General features: G+C 36.9%; 1 protein-coding gene across 1 annotated transcript; it reads right to left on the minus strand.

The window, feature by feature from the left end:
- Positions 1 to 1,685: 1,685 nt before the first annotated feature.
- On the minus strand, positions 1,686 to 25,192 carry CCDC25 (coiled-coil domain containing 25). Its single transcript, XM_083360795.1, has 9 exons — positions 25,088 to 25,192; positions 22,348 to 22,395; positions 20,028 to 20,067; positions 16,427 to 16,478; positions 14,997 to 15,072; positions 11,538 to 11,641; positions 8,028 to 8,230; positions 6,275 to 6,320; positions 1,686 to 4,779 (listed from the first exon to the last, which is right to left on the minus strand). Exons 1-9 carry the CDS (start codon positions 25,110 to 25,112, stop codon positions 4,750 to 4,752), a joined length of 624 nt encoding a protein of 207 aa, XP_083216921.1. The 5' UTR covers positions 25,113 to 25,192; the 3' UTR covers positions 1,686 to 4,749.
- Positions 25,193 to 27,015: the final 1,823 nt, after the last annotated feature.

Raw genomic sequence — 27,015 nt, forward strand, 5'->3', positions numbered from 1 at the left:
AGCCGTTCTAATTCTATTGTATGTCACCCATATGTATCGGGATAGATTAAATCCTGGAGGTATACTATTAGGATTAATATGCTAAGAAATATCTTGGGATGTATAGCTACTCCATGCTTCCATCCACTTTTGTATAGTGCTCTGATGTTTGGCCAGCAGCTTAAGCGCTGTGAGGAGTGGTGGATTTCTTGACTTTAATCAACATCTTAAGAGATCAGAGGTATAGGCATGAATGGTTTCCCCTATCCAGTTGTGTCTGACTATAGGAGCGGTGCTCATCTTCATTTCTTAGCCAAGGAAGCCAGGGTTGTCTGAAGACATTTCCGTAGTCATGTGGCCAGCATGACTGCACCGAGGGGCATGGAACACTGTTATCTTCCCACCAAGTGGCACCTATTTATCTACTTGCATTTGCATGCTTTCATAGGCAGGAGCTGGGGCAAGTAACTGGAGCTCATCCCGTTGCATGGCACATGGAGTCTTGAACCCAGGGTGTCAGCTTTCCAGCTGACAAGCTCAGTGTCTTTAACCACTGAGCCATCACACCCCTTTTTATTTCTTTACTTCCAGCCAAATATAAATACAAATAAATCAAAATCAATCATTCACAATTTAATATAAACAAACTTACTATCACTTTGCATGCAAGTATTTATTATTATTATTATTATTTTAATTCCATTTATATCCCGCCCTTCTCCGAAGACTCAGGGCGGCTTTACAAACTTAGCAGTAGCCTTCATTCTATGTATATGCCTGCTTATTAGGGCTTTCACACACACCCCCAAGCGGCATTATTACAAAGTCAGCTTATTGCCCCCAACAATCTGGGTCCTCAATTTACCCAAATTAGTTCACAAAACAAGCGGAAAATGTTTAGTTGTAAATTAAAAGAATCAGAATAAGATTCCCCAGAGACAAATCTATGCTTAATCTAAATAAGTATTTAATTGATGTCTGCTGGTAGCTACTTTTCTGAGAATAGGTATGTGGGACTACTGCAGGAAGCAAAACAAATGTGCTTTATAGGCATGAGATAGTTAGCTGGATGGATGCAACAAAAAGCTACCCCAAACTTCCTTAATTTAATGAATTTAATGAATTTATTAAATTTAACCAGTTAAATTGTATGTTTTTTGCTTATACAACATAACAGGTCACATGACAGCAGCTGCAATTTAAGAAATAATCAACAAATTTTTGAAAAAAAATATGGACTCAAGGTTTGCCATGGGATTTTAGTCCAATTGCAAAAATTCAAAACTTTAACCTTAAATCTAAAATTTAAGATGATTTATTTTTTAAATTTAACTTATTCCTGGAGATTACTAATTAGGCTGTTTTCCTAACTTCATTCATGATAAGAGGAAAAAATACAGAGTTGAGACCTGGGAAAGAATAATTATCTCAAGTCCAATCTCTATTTCTATAATTTTGGGTTTATTCTAATTTTTCATAATTGTTATTCTATGCATCAAAGTCACCAAGCATCAATAATGATTGCAACTGAACAAAATACTGAATAAAAGATACCTAAAAGTAGTCTCATTTATCCCAATTCACTGTCTTGAAATTACCTCCTCTAATACCTCTGTGAAAGGTTAGTGCTAAACAGACCTTACAATGTTCAAGCCTCTGTCTTATGACTTAAAAGACGGGGAAAGAGGAAAACAGAGAATGTAGCAGACATTTTAAATAACTATTTAATGGGAATAGTACTAATATTATAATAGCACAAATTTCTGCCAATGCATGCAGAGAAACATTGCAGATCGTAATTTGTCGTGCCTCACAAATTTAAGAGGAATCCAAATTATGTAAGATAAAATAACATAGACAGTGATAGGTTTAAATGGTTTATGTGTCAGTCAGGACAAGATTCAGGTGAAGACAAAAGACAGGAATATACAGATGATTGAATCCCTCAGAAGAACAAAATCACCGAACTTGGGAAACTGTCTTTATGACTTTCAGTCAGAAAATAACAGCAGTCTCAGCAATGAACATTTATGTAAGGATAGCAACAGCTCAACAATTTACTTGCAAGATATAATCCAAAACTAACAACATAATAACATTAAAAAAAATACACATGTCCTCTAATTGGCTAAAGGTGTTCTATTATTCAGAAGAATCTTTTGAGTCATCTCTTTAAAATTCTTTGTTGCAGAAAGTTGATATTTCCTGAAATTTAAAGCTATCTTTAATAAAAATGATTTATACTGAATATTTAGAAATTATTTGAGGCCATTTCCCTCACTTTGTTGACCCTCTTACTTTCCCAAAGTCAATGAGAACAAGGAAGGAAACTCTTGTTCCAAAGCAAAAAGAAAGGAAAAGGTCCCAGACTGCAATGAAATCCTGAGCATGCTAGTCTCCAGAATCATAGTAGTCATTTTACAAGCATGTCACAGTGTCTGTACAATGAATATAGTAAAAGATTATTACTCTTAGAAGGCCCAAATGGTTAGAAGCCACCTTTTAAATATACTGAACTTCCTGGAGGGAGATAGAAGCTATAAACTAGGTCTCATTTTCCAAAAATAGTATTAAACAGCCAGACCATTTGAGACAATACCACAAATTGGGGCATAATGATATGTTAGGAACTATAGCCAACTATTTAGCTTGGCTTTTACTTTATATAAACATTTTAATCTATCTAGGCTAATACTAATCCAATGAGATTATACTATTTGCAACTCTTTAAAAATGAATAATTTTATAAGAGAATGAGAACAGCAATATTGAGCCAAATTTTGTGTAAAGTCTCAGAAGGAAATAAACTATTTTTTGCAATGGAAGTTTGCCAAGCTATTACTGAAAATGTAATACTCAGCAATTTCAAATTGCTGAAGATCAGTGACATTTTGTGAAATCAATGACTACATACACATTTGGGTTTTTTGTGGAAAAAAAAACTCTTTGTTCTGAATAATTTGCAGTATGACAAAGTTGCCAATAAAAGCATTATATTTAGTGTACGCAGTATTACCCTTCTAATAAATTAGCTTACCTCCTGGGGATTGTTTATTTTACTATAAACACATTGACTAATGTGTATCTTTCTTTAACTAGATGCTGAAACCTGATCTGCAGACCCAATACTTCTTTGAAGTAAGGTCCAAGGTCCAATGTTGTATAACTAGATTTCTATTAGCACTATTTTCTCTTCCTACATGCTCAGAAACTCTGCTTCAGAGAGATGGAGAAACCATCGTAGCAGATTTCAGGAAAGCATGGAACCCTACAAAAGCATACAGATCCAAATTTCACTGGCGTTTTTTTTTTTAATTTATTTTTGGGGTTTCCTGGTGAGCATCTGTAAACTTCTAATGTGACAGAATTTCAATGCTGAAATTTGAATTACTTTGAAGGCATTTTCTAGGATTATTTAAGAACTTAATTTTTTTTTGCATCAGGGACAGCAGCGGGAATTTGAGCCTTTGGAGAAGTCAAGGCCAGCCTTTAACTTTTTCTGCATGTTCAGTGATAACACCACAGAAAACAAGGGAATACAGTAAAAGATGGTGACTTAGCAAACCTCCAACATCCTGTTAGAAACTCTCTAGTTTACAGATTGTAAACACTAGAGATTGTAGCTACTACCCTAACCCTAACCCATATATTTTTTTATACTGAGGCACTTGTTCAGATAAAGAAATTCACCTTATATCTTTCCCTCTTAGGCTAAGCAAACAGTTTTTGTATCTAGGGATCCTGACTTCATATGCAATACTTATACATTTCAGAAGATGCCCCGGTGACACCGTAAGACAGAAAACAGACAAAATCCCCAAGCAAGAAAAATGTGGGTAATGCCAAAGCAAGATGCAATATTGAGAAAGCAGCTTACCACCTTTTGTTGGTTTTGTTTTCTTGGTTTTTTAGTTTTCGTTTTGTATGGGAGAAAAAGGTTGATATTCACTGCAAAGACATATTATACGTTGCTGGTCAGAAGAGAACCAAAGAAGCAGACCTTTTGAATGCCCTCTTGAATAGAGAATCAACACTGGATGCTTTCCTGGCTCCTCTACTATACCCATTCAAAAACTCTGGGCAGGCAAAAAAAAAAAGCCCACGTAAAGCTCTGCATCAGGATCACAAGGAATCCAAACATAACAAAAGCAGCCCCAAAGTGCATACTTCTTTCCTTGAAAGATGGCACTGGGTTTTGCAGAGTGCTACAAATGCAAGGAAATTCTGACTGTTAGTGAAAAATGCTTTTAGATTCTAGCCAAGTATAATAAGCATGGAAAGACAGCTGTTCTGAATTCAGATTTCTAAGGGATGAGAGGTATCAAATTGTAATTGGTGCAACCAGGTACCCAACCAAGGAAACTAAAAAAAAAAAAATCAAACTCCAAACACTGTGAGATAAAAATATTTCTCAGCTCAATGATGCATATTGAAAAGATAATGGCAAAACATTCCAGATCTGCTCCCCAGGAAAATTTAAGGCAGAAACTGATTTTCTGGCTCAAAGCCTCTTGAGTGTAGCCTTCTCCTCAACCTATCCTGGAAATATAATCACCCCAAAATCCAGCCTCTCCAAGAAGTAAGACATCCTAGTAACTCTGGAGTCACAACTGATGGTTTCAGAACTTTAACAGGAATGATCTATCCAGGAAAATGAACAGATACTTGCTGTTCACAATAAAACAATTTTGTTTGCTTATTTTTGGCATCCAGAGCAAAAGACTAAGATGTCAAAAATCATCTTCATCTTCCACAAGGAGGGTGCTAGATTTACATGAAGTCATCAGAGTCATTGCCATCCTGTGAAAGGAAAGACAAAAAAAATGTGTCAGAAGGGATATTTTTATGACTTTAACATTTTAGGCTGCTCAGCATGACAGATTTAATATCAGAACCCCTTTCTCTCTTTCTCTTTCAGTTAACTATTATAACCTCTTCAGAGAAAGAAAGATTGAAATCACACTCTTCTGTTCCTATGACCTCACAGTAGAGGTTTGCAAACATTTTCATCTCACAGTACACATCACATATGTGGGACTTTTGGATCATAAAAGTCCCATAACATTACAGGTTGCTGAGACACAGAAGAAGAAATGGAGGCAGTCCACCCTGGTTTCTGCCCGAGGCAGGGTTCTAGCTAATGAGGTGCACCTGCAGACCTTTTGCAGCACACAAGATGCTACAGCAATGTGGTTGAAAATCACTGCCTCAGAGAATGGCTGTAGACTAGTTTCCTGAGGTAAGACGTTACTGATTCCCTTGCAACCTTCACTGACAACTTTCAACAAGAAAAGAAAATGGGGAAATTGGTAGTTGGTGTGTGTGATTCTAGACACTATGACTACACAGGATTTGCCTAACAATTGCAACTGGGACTGCTGGAACTACTGTGGTAAGTTGGTGCAGTCACGACACTACACCTTGCCTGCATCATTTAACAACAGTTTTTCTGGTCCCAATTACCATTAGTAAGTGAAGGCTACATGAATGATAAGGGTCACCCATTAAGTTCCACACAAGGAATTATCTGAAACGGGGAAATCATTCAAAAAAGAATTTTAAAATTCTTTTTAAAGAATTTTTAAAAAGGCCTATCTTGAAATGACCTTATATAAAAATCTACAGTGTGATCACTTTGGCAATGCTAATTACATTTTAGAAAGTATTGTGTAAAGAAGCAGAAATAGCCCCCACAGTGTCAATTTATTGGAGGCATTCTTCTGTATGGAAAGGCTGTAATATCTGTAACATTTTAGTGTAGCCAAGAAGACACCTAATATGACAAAGCTGCATAAAATTATGATGTGGAAAAGCGGGTAGAAAAAAGTTTCTTTCTTTTATTTATAATAAGGGAATTTGAGCAGTGTCCAAAGAAGCTAATTAAAGAAAATTCAGGACAGATAAAAGATAATACATTTTTTTATCAAGTACATTGGTAAACTGGCATTTGTTTACAAAAGGCAGATTGCTAGTTTAGAAAATTATATGGAGGGTAATGCTATCAATTACCATTAGACATAATGGCTATGCATGACTTATCCAAGACTTAACTATGGGAGGAGAATAATGGACTGCATTTACCAAGATAGAAAGTGAAGATCTCAAGATTACAGATTTTTCTAATAAAGTAGCCTAGTATCAGGGGAAATTAGGACTCAATTTGATAAGCAAGAAGCATTTCATTCTCTGTTACTCTACTGTACATGTTACTTACTAAGTCGTAACATGAAAGGTGGACTCAAAGAAGACTATCATAATATCCATAGTCTCATCAGAAAAGTATCAAAAAACACACCTGGTTAGAAGTCATATTCTCTGCTTTCATTAAGGAAGAGTAACTTCTGTAAAAAGAAATCAAATACATTTTAATTTTTTAAGGTTAAATAATTAATGTAAATGGGAATTTTGCCACTGAGTGACAATAAAAGGGGAAAAAAGTAAGTTTATAAATTAGAAGCTAAAGATCTAAGTGCAGAAAAAAATTGCGACAATTAGAATTCATGACTAAATTCCAGTTTCCACAGATCCAAAAATGGCTTGGTTTGAATGATAAACATAAGATTCCTACAATGGGGGGAGTAAGATGCTGGCATGCTTGTTTACTGAACTTTGGAACTTTACTTGTAATATGACCAATTAGAAACTGATACTGGCAGTGTCTTTTGATTGAACCACATACAAGTATCAGCTCTTGCTGAATTTATCTTCAAAATCTCTGGAACAAAACAACCTAAGAAGATTCCTATCAACTCTAAAGCAGGGGTCCCCAATCCCCGGTCTGTGGATCAGTAACGGTCCGTGGCATGCCAGCAACTGGTTCCCACAAACAAGAAAAGCCCCTCCGCGAGATGTAGGCAGCACATAAAACCATGCAACATCTGGTCTGCGGAAAAATCTCTCTCCGTGGAACCAGTCCCTGGTGCCCAAAAGGTTGGGGACCTCTGCTCTAAAGGCACATAGCTGTAATACAGAAAAACAAACTACAGGTAATCCTTGCTTAATGACCACAACTGGCACCAGAATATTAGTTATTGAGTGAAGATGTTTGTAAGTAAAATGCCCACATAACTGCTTTGCTCAACAACCACAATCCCAGCACTCCTGGTTACACACACTGAGTGATCTTCTGGGTCATTAAGGAGACAGAATGAAAGAGCTGCCTGCCAAAAGATTTCAGCTACACACAGAGCCGAAACTCTCTCAGCTGATACACCTTTCTCTCTTAAACACTCTGGAGTCTGCCAAAGGATTTCAGCTCCCCTCTGGTGTGGAGGGGAAGTCAATTGTGAGACTGCAGGAATAGAGTTGAAATCTTCAGGATTTCTCTCAGGCTTTCAACATTCTGTTATTATACGATACAAAAATAAACAAGAGTTAGAATCATTTATGTGATATGTGTTTCCTAACCAGTCCTGGCCTATCTCAAAGGACTGACAATTTCCGAGAGAGGATACATTTTGAGACTACTATTCTGAAATGTAGAATGTAGTCTGACTAGCAAAAAGATATCAAATTGTAGTAGTACCATTCTACATATTGTATAGTTGCAAAAACTAGCTGCCCTAGTTGCCTACAAGGAACACCAAGAAGAGAAAGGCAGGAAGGAGCAAAGAAGAACATTTTGATTAGTGAACTATATGGCTAGAACAGGTTGCAATCCATTCCATCTTGGGACATTAATTACTTACATTTGTAACAATATTGTGCGTGAGCATTCTGTTGATTCTGTACATACAGCACAAACTGTTAACCTGCAGCAGCATTAGGATGAAGCTGAAATATTGGCATTACACCATCATTATTAGAAAGTTCTATTTAAAGTTATTTGGAAAGTCAGGGGCACAGGATAGAAATCAAGAGTTGGGCTGGCATTCAAGCAAGTTGTTCAAGAAGCCAAACCACCTCCCTTCAAAATTTAAAACAAAACTCTTCCATGACCTGTTGAACATCCAAACCTATGGATACTGTCTGCGTTTATCAGTTCAATCAGACCTTCCATAGCTGCCCATTCTAGGGATAGCAAGAAAGGAGCCCATTTCCTCACTCACCTAAGCTCTTCCAGTTCCTTTTTCTTTTTCATTTCTTCTTTCTCCTTTCGTTTCATGTCTTGGATCTGGGCCTTTTTCTCATTTCTCTCCTCCCTCTCATGGGCTTCTTTCTCTGCAGCCAGGTCTGGGAATCGTTCCACTTTGGTCTTTTCCAGTCGGTTCAAAATCTCATTTATCTTCTTCTCCACTGTCAATATCTTCACCTTGGAACAGGAAAGAACTGTAATTCTTATAAAAAGTGTAGTTGAATTAACTTTGAGTAACACTCAAGTTTCTGTTCCCTGAGGCAACACTGATGTAGAAACACCTCAAATGGTCATGTACTTGGAGAGCCAATATTTTTACAGGTACTAAGAAAGTGGGCATTTAAGAGATACTATTTTGATCTGATCCTGGTGTAAACAGAATTACTACAGAAATTACTACACAAAGGCCACATTTGTCATCATGGTGTTGTTGTTTTTTACTATATATTGACTGTTACAAGCACATAAGGCACCAAAGTAAAGCAGTCATTCAAAAAAAAATTTGACTTGATGATTTAAATAATTACTTCCAAATGTGCAATTTTGTAATTTTTTAAGTCTATGGAGTAAAATTGTATTTGGCACCATAGATATAGGATTGATGTCAATGTCACTGAAATGTTTTCTATTCATACTGCAGAATAAAGGGGGGGGGAAATCATGAAAATTTGAAATTGGGATAAGGAAACATGGATTGGGTTTTTAATGCTTCCAGAAACCACTGTCAGAAACCCGCTGAAAACAACATCCATAAGACTTGTTTCTGCCTTTCAAAGTAGAACTTTGGAACATTGGAGAGCAATTGCTAATTTAAGACATCCAATTAAGGAAGAGAAAATTCTGAAACATACGAGTTTCCTTGGTTGCACTATTAGTTACAAAGTACTGACAGGCAGGAAGCTGACAGGCTCCATTCCCTCCAAATTCTCCTACATACTCAAACCCCATAAAGTTAATGCAGAGAGAAAAATTCTGAACACTGTTCTACTGTGAGGCCTTAAAATCCATGCTCATATTGACCAAATATTCTGATTGTCCCGGGTTCACTTCTAAATGTTACTGACAGATGTTCTTTTAGAACAGCAGGACACTATCCTGAGGTTCACCTAGTTCACCAAATAAAAACATGGAAGCAGTAACCTTCTGCTTTCATTTGGTTAAAAATACCTTTTGAAAAATGCAGGGGCCTCTCCCCTCTTTGATTCACAGCCCTCTGATGTCACTGGAAAGGACTTGTTTTTCCAGGCTCAGGATATTAGATCACTTGCTGAAAATAATGTAGGAAGTCTTCAAAGTACCTAACATGCCAAATAGCCAGCATGTATGTTCCCATTTGGAAAAAAGGATCACTCGGGGGTCTAAGTGACCCTGGATTCAAGTCACATATATAGTTCCTGTGGATAGATGATGGACTAAGGCAGGGGTGTCAAACTGCTGGCCTTCGGGCCGGATGCATCATAGCGAAACCACGCCCACCCTATTGCCGGCAATGGCAAAAAAGTCACGATACCTCGTGACACATCACGTGACGTTGCGAGTTTGACATGCCTGGACTAAGGCTTCATAAAATTTGAAACTTCTTCATCTACAATTGCTGATAGTTCAAGAATAGATAAGAAGAAGCCCGAGAATTTGTGTGGTTTCAGCCAAATTTCACATATTCATGCATGTTCCAAATACTTAAACTCCATATTTATTCTCAAGAAAATAATAAAAATTATATTTTTGGTATAATGTCTGCAGTGGCTGGCCCTTAATGGAATTTGTTCAGAATCATCTGCCTTTTTAAAAATTCACTGGTAAAACCAAGTCCTTCAGCAATGCTATTAGTTTTCCTAAAACTAATTAGCTAAGAATAATTAAGCGACTGGATTTCTTCCAAGAGAAATAGATATGTAGAAATAAAAGTTTCAAAAGGTGATACATAACTTACATTTTAAAGATTTTTTAAAGAGTTTGGAATTCTCAATTGAAAGAGAAACAGCAAACATAAAGGCAGGTGTCTTCCTAGTTGAAGGACACTTGCTTCCCCCCCTAATTATTATATGGCATTCATTTTACTATGGTTGCTGGAGACGTTTCCCCCAAATTTCTTTCATTCTTTTATTTTCCATTCTCTCCCAAAAATGCATTTCTAAGTCTCTAAAGGCAAAGAAAAACTTTGAACGCAGTGAAAATACCAATTTAAAACAAATTATTTCACTGGTCCGTAAGTCATCCTGGGGGAGTAGCACAGAAGACTTTCCCAGACATAATTCTATAGTTTTTCTTTTAATCTAGGAAGACAGAAGCTGATGGAAGGCCTTATATGTGCAAATCATGATTTCCCACCAAAATACATACCCCTCTCACAGTATGCAAAGATGATCCTAACAATTCATTAAAAGCACTGTTCCCAGCAGTTTTGGACAACCCTCTAAAATTATAGGGATAATGAACAACAAATATAGCTACTATCCAAAGATGATTGGGATGGAGCTTCATTGATTTATTCTTGTTGGTGCTCTTCACATGACTGTCTATTCCAGGGGTGTTTCATTGAGGGCCGCATCAGCATTGCGATTGCCCTCAAGGGGCCGGGTGGGTATGGCCAGGGTGGGCGTGGCCTACTTAGTGGGCGTGGCTAGAGAACATATGGCCTACTGGGTGGGTGTGGCCAGCTCTACAACGTTCGCATCAAGGGTGCCTATGGGGGCCTGGGCAGGAGTGGGACAGATCTGAGGGTCTCTGGCAGAAGGAGGGTCTCTGGGCCAGGGCCAAGGCAGTGGGGGCCGTTCCCTCACTGTTTCCAGGATGGCTTCACAGGCCACATGAAACCACTTCGCGGGCCGGATCCGGCCCCCGGGCCTTGTGTTTGACATGTCTGGTCTATTCTGTCCTCCCTAAGAACATTTGCATGATATGCTTCATCCTTTCATTTTTTAACCAAGATCAATTCTTTCTACTTTTACCTTTTGCAACTGGAAGAACCAAATTTAGTGCACTGTGGTATTTATCTGCACAATTTATTCTAAATACAGGAATTGCAGATGGGATAGCACTAGAATATTAAAAGTCAAGACAACCATCTTGCAAACAAATTACTAGCAATAAAGGGAAGCCATGTATAACGAGTTGCTACAAAAGGTATCATAGCTTAAACATTGGCAATGTTTCTCACACAATGTCATTTATTGAGAGTTTAGCTGAACATCATATCAGGAAATTGAATAATTAACAGCAGGGCAATACTGTTGACCCCTTTGCATTGCAACTTGTAAAGGTTCCAATCAGTATCAGATCTCCATTGCAGCCTCAGGCTTTTCATGAGCTATACCCGCTTTAACTTCAGCGGTGGGAGAAGAAGCCAAAGACACTTCTGCTTTCCCACATACTCTTTCTGCATTTTACAGAAGATTAGCAAAATCTGCCATTAGCTTCTTGGTCTGATGGAGGAAAGTAGCTTGAAACCTTTGGAGAGGTCAGGGAGGAAGAAGATACTTACGTCCTTTTGTTTATGAAATCCAATCTGGCCCACATCCATGTCTGCTGTTTTCTTTAGGTTGGCCCATGGGGTGTATACTACACTGACATTATTCATTTTGCAGCCTAAAAAGAGAGAGTACTTATACAGAAAAAGAGTAATTATGCCCATTTCTGGGCATCTTTCTCAATGCCTTAATTAGGATCAGAAATATTTACATAGTAAGAATACAATATCTACAACTAAGCTATTTTCGAAGAAACTTGAAATGCTTTTTGTGTTTTCAATTATGTAAAAGAGGCAGTGGAAGATCTCATCAGCTCCCACAATACTGCCCAATCATGCTACATCACATCTGCTAAAAATTGAGGCTCAGAGCAATTGACTAGCTCCAGTTATTCCCAGAAAGGTACTAGAGACTCTCAATCTTTCATCTGTCTAATTCCTGCAGGAACAAGGAAGCAACGCCAAGAATTAAAGAGATGTTCCAAGATTCTTGGGATGAAATTTTTGAAGACAACAACTGAACAAACCATCTGCTTCCCATGATAATAGTCAAGGCAGGAAAGGAGTATCTAAATATAGGTCATAATTCAACAGTTATAATCCTCTAAATGTAGCCCTACACATTTTGCTATTATTCTCTAGCTTTGAAGCATGGAGTTGATCTATCCAAAACTGACATAAATTGTAAAGAACTCTGGATAATGGAACGTTTATTGTTCCACACATATCTAACATACTTAGACTTTAAGTAGCATACTAAAAGCTGCATTTCAAAAATGACTGCGGGACAAAGACTAGGTTTAATTATTGAAAATTTGTCTTCTATCACAGTGGTTCTCAACCTTTTCTTCACCACAGACCCTCTTTAAATACCTTTTCTGGCCACAGACCATGGCCACAGGCCACCAAGACTTAACTCAAGAGTTAAAGCACTAGACCGTACCAAATATTGTGACATCGTGGCCCCCCAGGAGACTGCAGACCATAGGTTGAGAAACATTGTTGTATCCTATTAAAAATCACTATACAATTTGATAGCAATTTTGGAGCCATGTGGGAAGTTTCATGCAAGCTTTTTGGGGATTTTAGACTGTTAACAAGGCTCCATATTTTTTACCATTTTATAATTTTAGTTTTATCCATATTTCCTCCCAAAAGCTCAAAAATAAGTTTGTACTTAGCCCTCAAAGTCCTAAATTATGATTCAGCACATGAAATTTTTGAATGATGATTTGAAACTGGGACTCTGAAATTTCAGTACTGTATTTGATCCCCTAATATTATATTGGGGTTTTCAGAACACTTACTCTGTAACCCATTTTGTATTTGCCTAGAGTGCTCTCTCCAAATATTGAGATGTGATCCAATGAATGCAGATACGCAGGATAAAAAATTAAAATTTATGAGATAATACTAAAACTTCCTTTTACTCTTATGCACGTGGTGCCCTAATATTTCCTCAAAAACAAAATTGCAGAATCTAAGGCACAGAACTGAAAGGAGTTTTCAAGACTAAAAAACATCTCTAAGAGATGCTCAGTGGCCTATGGTAAAAGAGATCACATAAGCATTCAGCTGAATTTGTTAGAGGTTTCATACAGTACCCCCCTTGACATAAAACAGAAGAGACTACAAGCCTCAACTTTCAACTGCTTGTATCTCCTAGAGGGCAAGCAGGCAAACCCAGCTCTGGAATTTTGAGCAAACCAAAAAAAATAGAAGCATTCCACAAACCAAGACTTCTGGCTTAGGTGGAAGAGAGGGAAGATAAAATAACACTCCTGGAACTAACCAGTCAACTGAAAAAATAAGGCTCCCATGCAGCTGGTGCATAATAATCATTCCATTATTACATCTTATTTTTAAAATTATATTGGATAGCTAGTCATTAGGCGATTAATTGAAATTATAAAATTTGGATCTCCAAAAAGGATCCATGAGTCTGACTATATTCATGGTATTTTGACTTCACTCTCGCTAAAGCAAGCAAGCCAATCCCACTAATTTGGATCGGCAGAAAAGTCAAGGGGGGAACTTCTGGAATGTAGTTTGGGGTTTGTGAACTGTGTCCCCCAGTAGAGCTATCTTATGTATTAAACTATGGCAACTGAAGAACTGTGGACTTAACAATCCAATACATCTGCAGATCACACGGCTGGAGAATTAGAGGGAAAAGTTGAATAGTTTTCTGTGATCCTAATGCTGGTTAAAAAGGAGGGAAAGATCTTTCTTTACTAAACTTCCCTGAGGTATCAATGGTTAACGACAGTATCTTAATTATCTAGTGTTCCCCCATGGCTGGAACCATCAAAAGGTTAACAGGACAAGGAAACATATATCAAAAATTCCTTTGAAGGCCACAATGCAATAATTTTTGGAAATTCTGAGACAATGCTGGCCAAGTCCACAGACAATAAGAAATTTGGAACATACAGTATTTTACTTGGGGAATTATGTTCTCTTCTCCCTCGCCCCCAGCAATGCCCACAAAACATTAGAAGTTAAGTTGGGAAAAGATGGACTTCATACTGGCAAAAATCCCATAAATACATAAATAAATAAATAAAAATCCCATAAATAAATACATGCAAAGTGTCATTGGGATGAAAAAAAAGAAAGAAAGAAAGAAAGAAAGAAAGAAAGAAAGAAAGAAAGAAAGAAAGAAAGAAAGAAAGAAAGAAAGGAAGGAAGGAAGGAAGGAAGAAAGAAAGAAAAAAAGAAAGAAAGAAAGAAAGAAAGAAAGAAAGAAAGAAAGAAAGAAAGAAAATAAATCTCTATGAGCACCTGATGAGATCTGAAGTAGGAGAAGAAGATGGCTTACAGAAGCAACTACTTAAATATTAACCCGAATATTGACCCATCTCTAATAGTGGCTTCCTCTGTTCAACATCAGGTGGACAAATGCTAGATCAAAGCAATCCGTTGGGATAGGGCACATCTGGAATTTAAAGAACATGTAGTGGGCACACTTAAGGCTGGTGCAGATGTTCACAGAAAAGATATGACCAATCAGAAAACATAAATTTATCACAATACAAACTAGTCTCCTATGATATTCTTTACCATCTCAGAAGGAATTCTGAGGAGCCAACAACGTTCTTACATGTAGTGCAGTATGATGGTTGAATTTTACCTTGCAGCATTCCATTTTTTAAAAAATATATTCTTTTAATAAAAATTAAATAGGATAAGGAACTTGGTGAGCACTAAGGAAAATATATGGAAGCTACTTGTATCAACGTTACAAAATTGCCTATTTCTGTGCTACACTATACCCTGTCTTCCATTACAATTTGACATCATCCTTGTGCCTATGCTAGGACATATTTTGAAATTTCCAAATGATTCATATTGTTCTAGGCTCTGAAGTTTTGGTATTTGTTAATCCCAAATTCAAAAGCCTTCCTCCTTGACTCTCCATTCAAAATCTTGTAATTTATTTTGGCTCACTTTCTCATATAGGCAAAATTTTACCTTGAATGCTGTTGGCCTTCACAAGCTGTGCGCAATCTATCAAAACCTCCTTAGGAATATCATCCACTGTTTGCCCCTAAAATAAATCAAGGTGGATATAAGCATTCTAGGTGTGGGAATGCAGAGAACGTGCTGTGAAAAGTTTCACAGTCCCTTGCGCTGAATTTATGGATACATAAGGCTGTTACAGCAAAAATGCCAAATGCTTAAAAGGAGTAATAGTATTATATAATTTTTCCTGGGCTAGATCTCATTTCATGCAAATTATGAACTGGACTGGAAATTTAAAATACTGCCTTATTAAAAATGTGTTGTTCTATATAATGGTGTAAGACTATTTGCTTCTATTGTAATGAACAAGTTTACCATAGCATTGTTGTTGTTGTTTTAAAAAAGTATACCTTGATCTTTCTTGCACACAATTAAATCAGTTTATGAAAGATTTCACATGTCATACCAAGTCATTCATTTTAAAATCTTGTTTTGCAGACAAAGATACAACTCTGGGTTCACTAACTGCCATAAGCTATACAACATGTAATTGTTAAGCTGACACGATACAAATAAAAACCATGAAAATCATATAGCTCACTATAACATCTTGGTTAGATGTTTTGAGAATAAAATTGATCATATTTTCCATGATTGAAATCCTAGAGTTTTGGCAATCCAAGCTGCATTAGTCCAGAGCACTATTTGATTAAACTCCTTTAGATGACTTTGTTTTTAAGGCATAAGGATATAAACAAGTATACTTTTTTCAGGTCCTACTCCTCGTAGCTTATTATGCCTAGTATGAAAATTATGCTCAGCTGAATTCGAGAAGAATTTCAGTTTGATAAATTTTTTATTTCCAAAACAGAAATCAGAATTCTAGGCTTGATCCACATCTGAAAAATATCAAATGTTCAATCAGGCCATTCTTGAACACTGAAATGTTCTTGGGAAACTGCAAAGAGCCTTGGTGGAGCAGTGGGCTAATGCCTCCTTAAGTAACACCAGCTGCCTGCAATTGGTGCAGGTTCGCATCCCACCAGGCTCAAGGTTGACTCAGCCTTCCATCCTTCCGAGGTAGATAAAATGAGGACCCAGATTGTTGGGGGCAATAAGCTGACTTTGTAATAATGCCGCTTGGGTGTGTGTGTGAAAGCCCTAATAAGCAGGCATATACATAGAATGAAGGCTACTGCTACTGCTAAGCTTGTAAGCCACCCTGAGTCTTTGAAGAAGGGCAGGATATAAATGGAATTAAAATTAAAAAAATTAAAAAATAAAGTTCTGCCACCAGAAAAGAGAAATTTTGTACACAGCTATTGGTGTATTACTCTGCATAATTTTGTGTATTGTTGCTATATAGCTATGAAAGCACCATCCCACAACTATTCATGGATGCATGTAACTGAGCAAAACAAGCAAAGCTGGACAGTTACCTTATATAGCCGGAGGTAGACATGTGCTGAGGAGAGCTTATCCACATGAAACCTAGACAAAGTGTAAAAGTTTGATAGGAATTGTGATTCAGTATCTTCCCCACAAACACAACACTTCTAGATATTATCATGTGGTGTCTGTCACTTAATAGTATGGAAAATAATTATGTCTTAACATGTTAATCTCTGACTGAAGACTAAGAATCTAAAGAAAAGGAAACCAGAGGGCTAAAAGAGCAAAATCTTTGGTGAAAAATACTGACATAAAGTCAAGTACTCCCTCCAGTGATTCAGATGAAAACAGCACTAGATACTGGCAAACAAAATCCAGTGTTTAACTTGTCATGCCCATTTCTCCACCAATAAGTAAGGCAAATTCATAAATCATTTCAAATAGATGCTCAGATTTTTAGTATCTTCCAGAGATTAAAGGTAAAGGTAAAGGTTCCCCCGCACATGCGTGCTAGTCGTTTCCGACTCTAGGGGCCGGTGCTCATCTCCGTTTCAAAGCCGAAGAGCCAGCGCTTGTCCGAGGACGTCTCCGTGGTCATGTGGCCGGCATGACTAGACACCAAAGGCGCACGGAACGCTGTTACCTTCCCACCGTAGTGGTCCCTATTTTTCTACTTGCATTTTTACGTGCTTTCGAACTGCTAGGTTGGCAGAAGCTGGGACGAGTAACAGGCGCTCACTCTGTTATGCGGCACTCGGGATTCGACCCGCCAAACTGCCGACCTTCCGATCGACAAGCTCAGCGTCCTAACCCACTGAGCCACCGCATCCCTGAGATTAGAACTTAATAAATCTGAGTAATGTGCCCTGTTGTTCAACTATCTATTCTTTAATTGATTTCTTGGGCACGAGTATCCAGGCGAGACAAAATATTTATAAATAAGTATTTGGGGAGGAAAAAAGTAGAAATTACACCTAACACACACATTTTTCATCACTTTAATCATAATCTTGCAAGCCTCTCCAAAAGACATTAAAAAAACATGAAAGGAAGACTTCTTTATCACTTTATGGTTGCCCTTGGCAACCAGTATTTGGAAGTTTACTACCTCTTGTGGCTGAACCTGGAAGGGTTATTCCACTCTATCTAGATTTGAATAAAAAGTAATGCCTCGACCTCCATAACTTTAATTTAGATATATATGAATAAATGAAATAAGAAAATAATTCTTAAAATGATGTCTTATTATCTGCATTTACTTCTCCACATAACCACCACTATTTGCTACACACTTGGACAAAGAACAAATTTATTAAAGCCATCACAGAATTCCATACTTGAAGGTCTTTCCCCTCTTCTAGGTTTGTCCCTTTGAAACAATAATTAATTAAAATTCAGAAGCACAAGAAGGAACTCTTTCTGTAATACGTCAAATGGCTTCACTCTTGAAAAAGCAATTGCAAAGATGGATCTCACTATCTTACTCTATCCATCATACAGTCCAGATATGGTGCCATTTGGCTCTCTCTTTTCCCAATATTGAATTTATTTATTTGTGTGTGGATGGGTGATGCCTGACTCCAAAACAAATACGTTGTTGGGCACTCATTTGACTCAAATGTAGAAAGGACTGGTTGAAGAGACATTATGTGGAGGGCTTTGTGATAGCTTTATGAAGCTTGGCCATCATTGAAGAAATATGAAATCAATGTGATTACATGGAGAAGTAAATAGAGGTAACAAAAATAACTCATTTCAAGGGTTATTTTCCCATTTCTTAAAAATATTACTATTTAAACTAATGTTATGGAGGTGGAGAATTTACTTCTCATCCAATACTTATGTAGTAACACAAAAGCATCAAGCTGACAAATCTCCCCTTTAGGTTTCTTATATGTTCACAAGCTATTTTCCACAGCCATTGAAAAACACATGCTTTAAGAGTTAAGCCCAAAAAGATCTACAGCAGTTTCCCATTGTTGTCAACTTCCAGATGTGTGGTCTCCAACTCCCAGCATTCTTTAGCCAGCACAGTTGATGTTGAAAATTCTGGGAGTTCACATCCACACATCTGTTTTTGTCAAGATTTGGGAATTCTACTTTTCAGGAAATGAATATATATGCAGAAGTGCCAAAGCCTTAGTATGTATTTATCATTTTTATCATGCTTTTCAACTTGAAGGGCCATAAAGCATCGATTTTACCTACTAAAACTAAAGTCAAATCCTGAAACTGTTTCACTAGAAACAGATGTCTGGAATTAGTAACAAGATAGATGATGGTTGATAAGTTGAAATTCATTCCAAATAAGTCATATTATTAACTAGCAATGTTAGTGATTTAATGCTGTTGTATTAAATAATAATTGGCTTTAAATAGCACATCTCATTTCCAGCCTACATAGTTTGCTGTCTTATAAATCTGTATGAAGAGGCAAAATACAAATATTTTATATATGGAAGTAGAATCACAAGTAGCAGTCATGAGATGTCTCATTTAACGACCACGATACACCTAATGAATGAACTTAAAATGAGATTATAAACTATCATGGTCAGAGGTTTTTCCACTTATGAATGTGGTGCTTAACAATAGAGTTGGCAGTCCCAATTGTAGTTGCTAAGTAAGGACTACCTGTATTAAGAAGAAACCCAGATTAATTCTCCCAAGTCCTTGGGATATAAAAGAGTGTGAAGGAAAAATGCAATAAGAGTTTGTGTGGCTTGTATGAAGCCTGGCAGCTTTTGTGAAACTTTTAATAAATCTGTTACTGTTTGAGTATTTTATAATTCTCTCTATGGAACAAATTATATTTATATATATTATAATATAATTACATTGTATATAAAATATATAACCATAATTACCTACATAACTATAATAATTAATTATACACACACAAAACTTAATAATTCATGGGTTGCTTTGCTATGATTGTTTTGGATAAGCCATACTTTCTGTTTGATCATACTGCTACAACAATTTGTTTCAGACAACACAGTAAAAAAAACAAAGAAATTGCATTACAATTAAGCATGGTTGTGTTAATTTTGTCTGCATATGAGATGATATAAAATCTCATCAATTTTGATGCTGAGTTAAAATGATATTTGCCAGTATTCTTGTGGTTCTTGCAGTCAAGCCTTTAAGAAAACATAAAACCAACAGGAAAAACATTTTGACAGAATGCATAACTTGTTTGGGAAGACTACAAAATTGCAACTGGGAGGTTGAAAACTTATTACTGGAAACTGGGGGGAAAAACCTCCAAAAGCATAAAAAGACAACAGGAAATGAACTCTTTAAAAAAAACACAGCTACTGTGTTTAGCTACTGCTAAGCTTGTAAGCCGCCCTGAGTCTTCGGAGAAGGGCGGGATATAAATGGAATTAAAATAAATAAATAAATAAATTTTTATAGAGAGAACTAGAAAATTCATAAGTGCTATGCTAGACCACTTACATTTGAGAAGTAGGGAGAGAATCTCACTTTTTGGGGCATGGCATAATATTAGAAATGGAATCTCTTCTCATATCTTAAGTCTGAGTCCAGAAAAGATGCTAATAAGTAATTATTAGGAAGGAGAAAGATTTGTATCATATGAAAAAGGATTTCATTATAGAAAAGGAGACCCTTTTAAGTACTTACCAAATATCTTCTGGCCAACCATATTTTATTAGATCTTCATCTAAAAGAAAATGCAAACAAAGACTGATCAGAGCTCTAATAGCATTTACATAAATTGTTTTTCCTTTTCTTTTCAAATTGAAAAATTTGAGACTGAAACAAAATGTTAATCAGAAAGGTGACAAAGAATATATTATGTCTGTTTCTGAGATAACATATTCTAAATTTTTAAGGGAACGAACATAAGTGATTTGCAACCTTCAGGTTATTTTTAGGTAGTTTCAGGTTAATTTTAAACAACATTTATCTAAGAAATCAGATAAGATCTCTGATAATAATAACCTCTAGGCAAGCTGGGTGACATACGTTTAATATATAACTATAGGTATAGGTAAGTATAAGTATAAATAACAGCTATTTGGCAGTTTTCTGTAAATTACTACTTGAAAGAGAGAAATGTTACACAGTGTCAGAGAGAAAAAAGTATCCCTAATTTAAGTTGTGGCTTCACCCGGTGCATACTTCCATTATATTCAACATGTAGCTTTCAACTCATGAGGAAAAGTAGTTCTTGCCAAAAGCATTTTGGCATATCAGGGTTACAGAAGCTCAAGTGAGTGTAGCACTCAAATATTAATTTGTACATCAGCATTTTCTTCATTACAAATTCCAATTTCAAAATAAAAAATTTAGATGAATAGGAGTACAATTTATTTTACATAGCGTTTGATTTCTGCACAAGACACACAGTGCAATTTCACTTTTCAAAATGAACTTTACAAAATCCATTTGATAAAAGCAATCTTGAAAATACTGGTGGGTGAGGAAGATGCATAAGACATCTGGAAGCTGAATCTCTACTGAATTTATTTCTTCCCCCAACTTATCAATTACATTATCTTTTTTACTTTTCTACAAAATGGACACGATCTAATTTAGACTGTACCCTATACTCACAGTTACTACATTTGCCCTGGAACAAAAGAAATGTTGCATCTGTTTAAAGATAAAAGGTTGAGAATTGGGAGGCATGGGGTCGGGATATGTGTCACTGAATTATGCAAAACTTATTGATATTATTAAATTCCTTTTTTAATTATTAAATTTGTTTGCTGCCCATCTCACTGCGAGGCAACTGTATCAATACTGTATATATCAACTGTATATAAAGTACCATATCAAGAATCTTGATTAACACAATATAAATTAGGAAATGTAATTTCGTAACATTGTGTTAAGTTTATTCCATATTATGAAGAATCTATTCTGATTCAGGCACCTCTCTCACAAAGTTGCACATAACTTCTATGGACAAATAAATCCATATTTTTCACATGGTACCAACCCATGTATATAATAATCTAAGAATGGTTTCCAGTTTGAGTTGAAACTTGTCCCTGATTTACTTTTAAGGTACAAAGTTATTCCAGATGCCAAAGCATATTCTCACAACTTTTTAAATTTACTAGTTGAGAAAATTTATATGGCCGCCCAACTCACTCACCATAACTCTGGATGGCTTACAGAAATAAAACTGCAGTACAAAAGGCAATAACCCCCCACCTGCCAACAATAATTTTTTGAAAATGATTTATCCACTCTAGCAAAATTGGAGTAATGTATCAACAACAAAACATCTTATACCAATTTACTCCAAATAAATGCTCAGAGTAAATTTTATATTCTTCTTTTGAAGTTCCTAATATTAAATTATTACTACATTAAAATTTTGTATCCATTTAATCATGCAGTCTTTGACATTTCCAGATTCTAAGTTATATTTCACCAGCGATCTATAAATAAGGTTCAACAAATATTGAATTACGTGTTATAAGATTTTCCAACTTCCCAATACTGTATTCCCCTTAGTTCTGCAATTCTTTTAATATGATTCTACATACTTGAAGATAATAAAACCATTATCTTCTGCAAGGCTCTTCTGCACTCTTGCCAAAAACACTACAGGGACTTGTCCAGGGAGTTGTCAGGAGTTAATGCTGACTCGAAGGAACCAAGTAAATCAATAATCTTACTGATTCAAACCATCTAGACCAGGGGTAGGCAATCTTGGCTCTTTTATGACTCATGAACTTCAAATCCCAGAATTCCTGAGCCAGCCATGCTTATATTTTTATCCAACATTTTATCAATATTGATTTGAGCACTGATTTCCTAAAACTAATAATCATCCTGCCATTCTAAAAACTGCAGCTACTGTATCTAAAAGAAAGGGTGAGTGAATTCCCAAGCAATTGGAAGCTAAAAAGAGCTGTTACAGAAGATGCATAAATTATCAATCGATCACACTTTTTCATGCAAATCAAAGGAATATTTTACTTACTTTCATACTTGTCTTTTCCCATATAAATTGTATAAACAGAAGGAACAACTGAAGGACAGAAAAGAAAAAAAATAACTCATGGTTTACATCAAACTATGCAGAGATAAGCAAGGTTTCCACAAAAGATTTATCTATACTAAAACTATTAAACATATTCATATCCCAATGTCAGAATCATTATAAGCTTTCCTCAGCTGAGGGATAACTAATTTTGGTCTAAAAACATCAGTTGCCCCAGTATTATTTTCAGATAGGCTCTGAAATATATTTTATTATAAATATAAGGAGAAAAGGAAAATTCTAAAAAAATGTGGAAAAATGTGGTTAAAGAGAGCAAGGAATGAATAAGATTACAAGAGGTAAAGAAAACTTTCAGAAATGGGTGAAAAGTGTTAAACAATAAATGAATGGTATTAAAAATGAAAGTGATTATATTATGTTTGAAGAAACTGAAGTGAGAAAATGCTGGAACAATACTTTAGAAATTATAGTACTATGCCAAATAGAATTCCATAAAAGTTAGTGCTTAGGAAAAAGCTGAAAGAAAAGAATATATGCTCTGAGAATGCTGGATATGGTAAGGCTACAGAGATAAACAGTACTGTTGAAGAAATGATAAAATATGGATGTGGTTTGTTTATGAAATGGTTGTGTATAACATATGTATGAAAACCTCACCAGTGAGGAAATCCATTAATGTTCCCCTTTTTAAAGAGAAAGATTAATAATACAAAAGGGGAATTAGCTTGGGAGTCTTAGAAAGTGTTTGGCAGAATTCTGATTGAAAGCATACCAGACATAACAATGAAGAAAATTTTTGCATTACAACAATTCTCTGAAAAATATATGAAGGTGATAAGATTTATTGTACCTTTTCTCATATAGAGAAAACTCTATACGTATAATGAAAATAGACTTGAATTATGGAACGTTTTGTGCAAATACGGTGCTTAAAATGCATTGTTGAATGAATGTTTATGCTGAAAGTAAAGCGTAATTGACAATAAAAGGAATACTTAGAAAATGGCTTAACGTTAAGAATATAAAACAATCCTTTTGCTTATTTAATGTACTTCTGAATAATTTTATAAGAAGTTTTTGTGATGACATTGGAGATACAGTATATAGGTTAGGGATGTGAATATGCATATATTTGCATGCAGAGGCTGCTGTATTATTGGCTGAGAATCCAGAGGATTTCCAGCAAATGTTGTACAGGTTGTATGGTGCAACTAAAACATGGATCTGAAAATCATCAAATATAGCTGCATTTGTTAAGAAAAGTGAAGTGAATAATTGCAATTTATTCATATTTTTGTACTCCTTTTGTCTGCTTTACAGAACACTGCTTACCCAAAGTAGAATAGTATGATATGTAGAAATGTATACTACCAGAATGGAGAAAAAATGTACCAGAAAGATACTGTAATAATCCTGCGAGGCAAGGCAAAAGCTTAGGACAGTATTTTGTTCTCACAAACAGGACATGAGACAACAGTACCCAACAATTCTACCTCCTCTTAGTCAAAATCCAAAGCAATCATTTCAACAAAAGTATGCCAAATTATGGGAAGATATAGATTGGATCCACACATGCTAAATTATGATTTGAATCTAGCTAAACTATTTAATCTGATTTTTATTGTACAATTTTTCTTCATTTCCCCCCCCCTGAAAACGTGTCAAATTGAGACGTAATTAAAAAATGTGTCCTTTTTTCATAAATGGTGGCAATCAATGCACCAGCAAGCACTTGGTTGTATTCCTTCACAAGATCACTTTTCATGAACCCACCACAGAAATCTGAGCGAAGATGCTTCTCGTACAGAGTACAGAGAAGAGCAACAAAGATGATTGGGGGACTGGAGGCTAAAACATATAGGGAACGGTTGCTGGAATTGGGTATGTGTAGTTTAATGAAGAGAAGGGTGAGGGGGGACATGATAGCAGTGTTCCAATATCTCAGGGGCCGCCACAAAGAAGAGGGAGTCAAGCTATTCTCCAAAGTGCCTGAAGGCAGGACAAGAACCAACGGATGGAAACTAATCAAGGAGAGAAGCAACCTAGAACTAAGGAGAAACTTCCTGACAGTTAGAACAATTAACCAGTGGAACAACCTGCCTCCAGAAGTGGTGAATGCTCCAACACTGGAAGTTTCTAAGAAGAGACTGGACAGCCATTTGTCTGAAATGGTATAGGGCAGGGGTCGGCAACCTTGGCTCTTTAATGACTCACGGACTTCAACTCCCAGAATTCTAGAGTCCGCGAGTCATAAAAGAGCCAAGGTTGCCGACCCCTGGTATAGGGTTTCCTGCCTTAGCAGGGGGTTGGACTAGATGACCTCCAAGGTCCCTTCCAAATTATTATTATTATTATTATTATTATTATTATTATTATTATTATTTATTATTATTGTTTCATCATCTTCCATTTGCCTCCTGTAAAATCTCCTAAACTCTCGGGGGTGGGGAGTTACCTTCACCTTGTTTATCAACTATAGCACGACCAGCCCACCCTGACTGGATTGTACAGCGATAACAGAACATCATGCGGAGATAACGAGGCCACTGGATAGGTTGGGCTGATGACTACAAACCCATCAACCGCCAACCGAAACAGAAGTGGCTGGTGATAACAGGAGTTGTAAATCTGTGACATCAACCGGGGAAAAAGCGGTTTCAGATGTAAGCATCCACTTTTATCTGACCAGAGTTGTGAGCGTTGGCCAGGCCATTCTTACCGTTGGACGTGAAATAAAAAACCATGGCAACACAACACGAGAGCTCCTTCTCACCCGCTTCGGAAATTTAAGCCAGAAAGCTTCGCAAACGGCCAGCGCCTTCCGGTTCTAGCGAAGCGGCTCTCAGGAAATGACGTAGGTCAATAGTTCCCATAGAGCAGAGGTAGGCAACCTCGGCTCTTTTATGACTCATGGACTTCAACTCCCAGAATTCCTGAGTCAGCATAGCTGACTCAGGAATTCTGGGAGTTGAAGTCCATGAGTCATAAAAGAGCCGAGGTTGCCTACCCCTGCCATAGAGTTAATAATTGTTAGAAGCAGAACTTTCCGAAAATCCAACACAGAGGTTAAGTTTCCAGCGGTGGGTTTCATCCCTATAGGTTTGAGGATAGGTACAGGGATCCTCATCCATGTTCCCTCGTCTGCTTCCTTAAAAGAAACAAAAATCAAACTCTCTGTTGTGTACTTTTATATAAATCTTACTCCTTTACGAGAAAAAAAATATGTTTCTTTACTTTGAAGGGGACATATAGAAACGGGTGACCTCAGGCTCAAGCGCCACTGAATGGGGCTGGATACGTATTTGCCTACGTGACAATTTTCTACCTGTGATAACCTGCAAATGTGCATTCCTTATTTTAAATATTAAAGTATTCGTCTATGCCAGTAGGGTAGGATTTTCTGCTTCTGGGAGGCAGACAGAATTAGCAGCCTTTCAGAGGCTAACGTTCATCCAGTTGATTAGGAAAGTTTCGTAGGAACGGATCCAAGATATGGGTCTGTATCAAACTTCAAAAAGTTACTGTGTTCTAAGAGTTAAAATGTAAAGCAACATGTTTGAGCAGCTTAAGATTTAATGCAGGGGTCTTCAAACTCGGCCCTTTTATGACTCATGGACTTCAACTCCCAGAATTCCTCAGCCAGCATGCCTGGCTGAGGAATTCTGGGAGTTGAAGTCCATGAGTCATAAAAGGGCCAGGTTTGAAGACCCCTGATTTAATGAATGGTATATTCGGCTTTGAAACGGAGACGAGCACCGCCCCCTAGAGTAGGAAACGACTAGCACGCATGTGCGGGGGAACCTTTACGTTTACCTTATATCTCTACTTTAGTCATGTTTATTTTAAACTCCATATGTTTTGGGCGGGTTACTCATAAATAATCACCATTTCTCTATTTTTCTTTCTGTTGGTGCTGGTTGTTTTGTATTTCACTATTTTTTTTAAAAAAAAACACCTCCCATTATCTCCAATAAATGTGGCCATGCTGGTTCTATAAAGCTGGAAAAAGCTGATCTGTATATCTAATACAGTATTTTATTTATTTTCCACCGTTATTATTTTTAAAATAATTCAGGGCAGCAAACATACCTAATACTACTATTTCTTATTTTCTGAAAAGCCAACTTTCATGCCTAAAATGGGACTAGGACTCATGTTTTCCAGGTTTGTGATCTAGTGTCTTAACCACTAGACCAGACATGTCAAACACAAGGCCCGGGGACCAGATCCGGCCCACGAAGTGGTTTCATGTGGCCCGCGAAGCCATCCTGGAAACAGTGAGGGAACGGCCCCCACTGCCTTGGCCCTGGCCCAGAGACCCTCTTTCTGTCAGAGACCCTCAGATCTGTCCCACTCCTGCCCAGGCCCCCACAGGCACCCTTGATGCAAACGATGTAGAGCTGGCCACGCCCACCCAGTAGGCCATATGCACTCTAGCCACGCCCACCCAGTAGGCCACGCCCACCCTGGCCATACCCACCCGGCCCCTTGAGGGCAACCGCAATGCTGATGCGGCCCTCAGTGAAATTGAGTTTGACATCCCTGCACTAGACCAAACTAATTCTGTTGTTTTCTGTTTCTGTATTTCATGTCCCCTTGCTTTAATTCAAGTAATAAGAATTGAACAGGGGAAAGTCCTTGTAAATC

Source organism: Vipera ursinii (assembly GCF_947247035.1).
Source record: "Vipera ursinii genome assembly, chromosome: 1".
Taxonomy (NCBI): domain Eukaryota; kingdom Metazoa; phylum Chordata; class Lepidosauria; order Squamata; family Viperidae; genus Vipera; species Vipera ursinii.

Coding starts and splice junctions, on each gene's coding strand:
- CCDC25 (XM_083360795.1), bottom strand. CDS start 25,112: ATGGTTTTTTATTTCACGTCCAACG. Junction 16,479..20,027: donor GGTTGGCCAGAAGATATTTG/GTAAGTACTTAA, acceptor CACTTTGTCTAG/GTTTCATGTGGATAAGCTCT. Junction 6,321..8,027: donor AAGGAACTGGAAGAGCTTAG/GTGAGTGAGGAA, acceptor TTCTTTTTACAG/AAGTTACTCTTCCTTAATGA.